Here is a 4,553-nt window from a genome sequence, read left to right on the forward strand (position 1 = left end):
AACGTAGACACCAAAAAAAAAAAAAAAAAAAAAAGGCATTTTCAGGTGATTAAATCCAAAAACCACAATCCCCAAATATTACCTGCTATAGACAATGCCTAAAGTTCTCCTCACAAAGTTCTGGCCTGAGGAACTGAAGTTCCGCAGTTGGCTACTTCAGCTCTTGAGAGCAAGCTGAAAACCTGACATATCCAAGCTGGTAAGATATATCCTACTGGATTAAAACTTTCAACAAGTGCAGTTATGACCTCTTATAGATATCCATTAGAGGAGTTACCTGCTTTCTCCTAAGCACATTACCTAACCGCCTGAAACTTAATTCAGAAGCAATCCTGCACAGACCTGCAGTGCTTGGTGCTGGAAAACCACAAACTGCAACTTCATCACCATTCAGAACACAAGCTTTTTTTTTTAAAGGTGACAACATGTTTCTAACTGGGGAGAAGAAGGGGGGAGGGACTGCTGCTGTGTTTTAAAAGTGAATATACTTTAATAATTAAAGATATAGTATTACATTTATATTGTTTAATTCATATTAATATATTTTATATTAATGTATTTATAATTGATATTAATTTATATTAATACATTTAATTCATATTTAATATATTAATGAGGTATGTTGCTGCACCCGTTTTCGGGGCCCCAAAAACAGAGGACACAGCCGCACATGGGCTGAACTCCGAGCTGAAGCCTTCTCACAAACGCATTTAAAAATGGTTGTCTCCTGAACAACCAGCGCTCCGTATCCTCTTATCCACTCTCGGAGCCTCACGCTTTCATTGCTTAACTTCACTTCCAGCCGTAATTCACCGCCTGACACCACGGGACGGCCTGGGGGAGCGCTCTGCACGGAGCCGCACAGCCGTAAATTAACTGCAGCCTAATTCCACACCTTGCAGTTACAAATTGAGCCAACAGCCTCCGCACCGGCAGCCGAGCGTGAGGCTCCCGGCCGCCCTCTCGGTGCTTTTCACCGGTTCACCGCACCGGAGGCCTCCGTTTCCCCGCTTTCCCCTTCCCCCCCCCCCCGGCCGCGCACCGCTCCCCTCGCGGCGGGCCGCCCCTTCCGCCATGGTGGCGGCGGCCGGGACCCCCCCCCGTCCCCCTCCCGCCCCCTCCCCGCTCCGCCCCCGTCCCGGCCCCGCTGCCTCGCCTCGCCCCAAGGTCGGTCAGTGCCGCGGCGGGGCCGGCGCCGGCGGCACAGCCGGTGGGTGCGGCGGGGACGGGGCGGAACCGGGGGAAGGGGGCTCGGGGTGAGAGCTGGGGGCCAGCCCTGCGCTGCCCTACCCGCGGTGGGGAGCCGCGGGAGCCGCGTTGTGCTGGGGGGGCGGTGGCGGAGCGGCCGCCGGGGAGGGAAAGGAAAGGACGGGGAGGGAAGGGAAAGGACGGGGAAGGGAAGGGAGGACGGCGGCCGCCGGTCCCGGCTGAGGGGGTCGGGGAGAGGAAGGGGAAGCGACGGGGAAGGCAGCGCGGCTCCGCCGGGCGCCATGGCCGCCGGGCGTTGTGGCGGGGGCGAGCGGCCTGCCCAAGGTCAGCGGGGCGGCGGGCTATAAATAGCGGCGGGGCCGCTGCCTTGCCAGCCCCGGCACGGCGGGACGGCACCGGACCGGACCTCATTGCCTTACCTTGCTGCCTCGTTCCCTCCGCACGGTCGGGCGGGGAGCTCTTTTCCCCCGCTGGCCCCCTGTAGGAGGGGGACGCCCGACCCTGCCCTGCCTGCCCCCCGGGGTGCCCTCACCGACCCCCGACGGGAGCCCTGTCAGGGCCGTGGGTCGCCCCCCGGGTCCCCAGGGGAGCTGCGGGGTGTTGGAGCTGCTCGTGGGGAGCCACGGTTCTCTCTCCTTTGTTTAATTTCATAGCTTCACTCGGCTGCCCCGCTTTGACAAACGGGGTTTCGTCCTCTAGCTGGGGCGAAAAGGTAGGGAGAAATGACCCGTGCCTGGCTGGTGGCAGTCACATAGGCTCAGGCTGCCGAGTTTACATACCTCCCGTCTGATATCATTAATAATTGTTGCTCTGTTTTTACACGCACAGCAGGGATTCCATACGTGGCAAGGAGTCTGCTCGGAGGTCTGGGCAAAATGACGAGCCTCCTGCGTATCGCTGTTAGTGGGTGCTCCACTCCTGTTTTTGGCAATGTCTTACAACCTAAGGTGCATTCTGCAAAGATGCCATGTATGCGAATGTTTAGAACCCACCAGGTTCTCTGGTCTCAGGCAACTCCAAAGCCAGGTAAATTGATTAAACTGTTGTAAATAATCTCTTATTTTAATGTGAAAGATAGCTTGATTTTTTTTTTTTCTTTCAGATAGACTAGTGCAGTCTTGTATGGTCTATTTTACAGTGTTTAACAGAACACACTTAAATCATATCTGTAGCTTACTTTACTCAATTGAAGTTGATGAAACATAATAAACTAGCAACTTTATGCTAGTTTTCAGAGCTTATGCAGTAGGTATTTGTCTTTGTTATGAATAACATGGATCTAAATACTCTTTACAGGTAGGTGGTCAGAACTCCTGCTGACGCTTGTTTTGCTTGAGTGTAGTACTTAAATGCTTTTCTTAGCTAAAAGCCTGAGTTTCCCCCTGAATTTTGCTTTGTGTGCATGCAGTGGAAAGTACTTCCCTCACAAAGAGAGTATCTGAAAGCATGACCGTATCTGGATGTAGTTATCCTTTGTGTGTGTGGGGAAGAGTACATGTGATGCATGGTAGGTGCCACATTAGTAGATCTTTTGGAGGTCTAGAAAAGCAGCAGTGTTTGTGAACAGAAATGTCTGAAAAAACATAGCACGTAACATATAACTTAGAAACACCTTTACCGTGTGGAATTTCTGCCAAACTGCATTAGTGGCTGGTGTGTTTTGGGGTCCTTTCAAGTCAATGACATGGTGTTCGGGCATTCTGAAGAAATGTGGTGGGAGAAGAGCGTTGTTTGTTTATTCTGACAACTCCTGATAACTGTATCACATGACTTTTTACCAAAGCTGCATGGAGAAATTTATTTGAATTTCAGAATCTTCTTTTTTGAATTTCTTTGACTGACAGCCCAGGGAGCTGGGTTCTGTGAAAACTGATCAGGACATTGTTTTGATATCCTGACTTTTTTCCCATTTTTTTTTTCCCCCATATTTATTATCTGAATGAAAGAGACATCTGTCTGTCTTGATATTGCAAATTATCCTTTGTTTGAGCATGTTAACCTGGGATGTAGGTAACTAGGTTCAAAGTTCTTTCTCAAATATCCCAGGTAAGTACTCTTGTTGTTTGGTTTTGTAATCAATCCTTGTGTTTGGCTTTGACTGCAAATTTGATCATGAAACCGAAGGATCCCTTCCGTTTTTTTTTTTTTTTTTTTAAATCACTGTATCTGTATGTCTGTATATATTTTTTACTTGCTTTTATGAATTGATTTTCATAAACTTTTCCACAGGAAGGGATAAATCTTGTTAGCATAATATGTTTAAGCATTCAGTGCTGTCCTTTCCAATCTCTCATGTGGAAGGCTTTGTTTAAGGGAGCGTAGTATTTATATTCATGCAATATAGTTGTTTAATACTGCGAATTATTAAGTTTCATTAGTCTTCTGGTTGATAATTAAGCTGGACAGCTTAATGAACCTTATGGTTCGTTTTGGTAACATGAGATTTGTCATTCAGCAGAGGACAAATCAAGGATAAAGCAGTAATTGAGGGACAAATCAGTAACAGTAGTGCTGCCTATGTATATTTACTTATGTGCTTTTGAATCAAAAATCAACAGTGTATAAAATAACTATGTTTTATTCTTAGTTTTAGGCAATTGTTTGCTTAAAGTGATGCTCAGTGAAATCAGTGTAAGATTAAGAAAAATAAGTTTTGGAAAAAGACTAGTGGTGCTGTGTTTCTTCTTAAGCCTGTAGTTATTAATTCCATGATCTCAAATAAGCTTTAATTTAGTCCAGGATGTCTTAGGTACAGGAATAACAGTTCCCTGCACAGTGAAGAGATTTGGAGTCAATTGAAAAGTAAACTTGGAGGGTGGATATGTTTCTTACAGCTGTTTATGTTGCTGCTATTTTTTCCCTTTCTTAAAATCATAGGTATTTTCGTACAGGAATAAACAAGTATTCCAATAGACTATGTCAACCAGTTGCCAACATCAGGTTCTTCAGAAAAAGATGCAAAACTTTCCAAGACCCTGCTAATAGGTGCTTACGGAGTGACCAACTGAAGTTTCTTATTATGCATCCAGGTTGGCTTGTTGACAGATATGTGACTTTCAACCCCCTCTACCTTGGAATTTGTAATGTTCTTCCAGTTTTGATGCTTCTTTCATATTTTTTTTCTAAATCTTGCAGGACTTTAAACCTATAACAGTTCATTGATGATTAATTTTATATCTAATCTGTATGTTATTCATAAACTGTATACCTCTTCTTTCCTCTCTTCTCATGTAAGGGCAGGGCTCAGGTGTTTGTTTAATCTTCTTTATCATTCTTTTTTTTTTTTTTTTGCCTACAACAATTTTGTTTTTCTGTATTATTTCTTAACTTTAAAAGAAAAGGTG

At 45.8% G+C, this 4,553-nt stretch overlaps 1 protein-coding gene across 2 annotated transcripts in view; it reads left to right on the plus strand.

The window, feature by feature from the left end:
- The first annotated feature begins 1,118 nt into the window (after positions 1 to 1,118).
- The window catches only part of NNT (nicotinamide nucleotide transhydrogenase), a 44,514-nt gene continuing 41,079 nt past the window's right edge, over positions 1,119 to 4,553 (plus strand). The window contains exons 1-2 of one of the 2 annotated variants that reach the window (XM_035310957.1): positions 1,119 to 1,210; positions 2,038 to 2,235. In XM_035310957.1, coding sequence (XP_035166848.1) covers positions 2,085 to 2,235 — 151 coding nt within the window. In that variant the 5' untranslated portion in view covers positions 1,119 to 1,210; positions 2,038 to 2,084. The remainder of the gene's footprint in view (positions 1,211 to 2,037; positions 2,236 to 4,553) is intronic. The other variant, XM_035310959.1, reaches the window with a different exon arrangement.

This window comes from Oxyura jamaicensis, chromosome Z (genome assembly GCF_011077185.1).
Source record: "Oxyura jamaicensis isolate SHBP4307 breed ruddy duck chromosome Z, BPBGC_Ojam_1.0, whole genome shotgun sequence".
In the NCBI taxonomy this organism is placed as follows: domain Eukaryota; kingdom Metazoa; phylum Chordata; class Aves; order Anseriformes; family Anatidae; genus Oxyura; species Oxyura jamaicensis.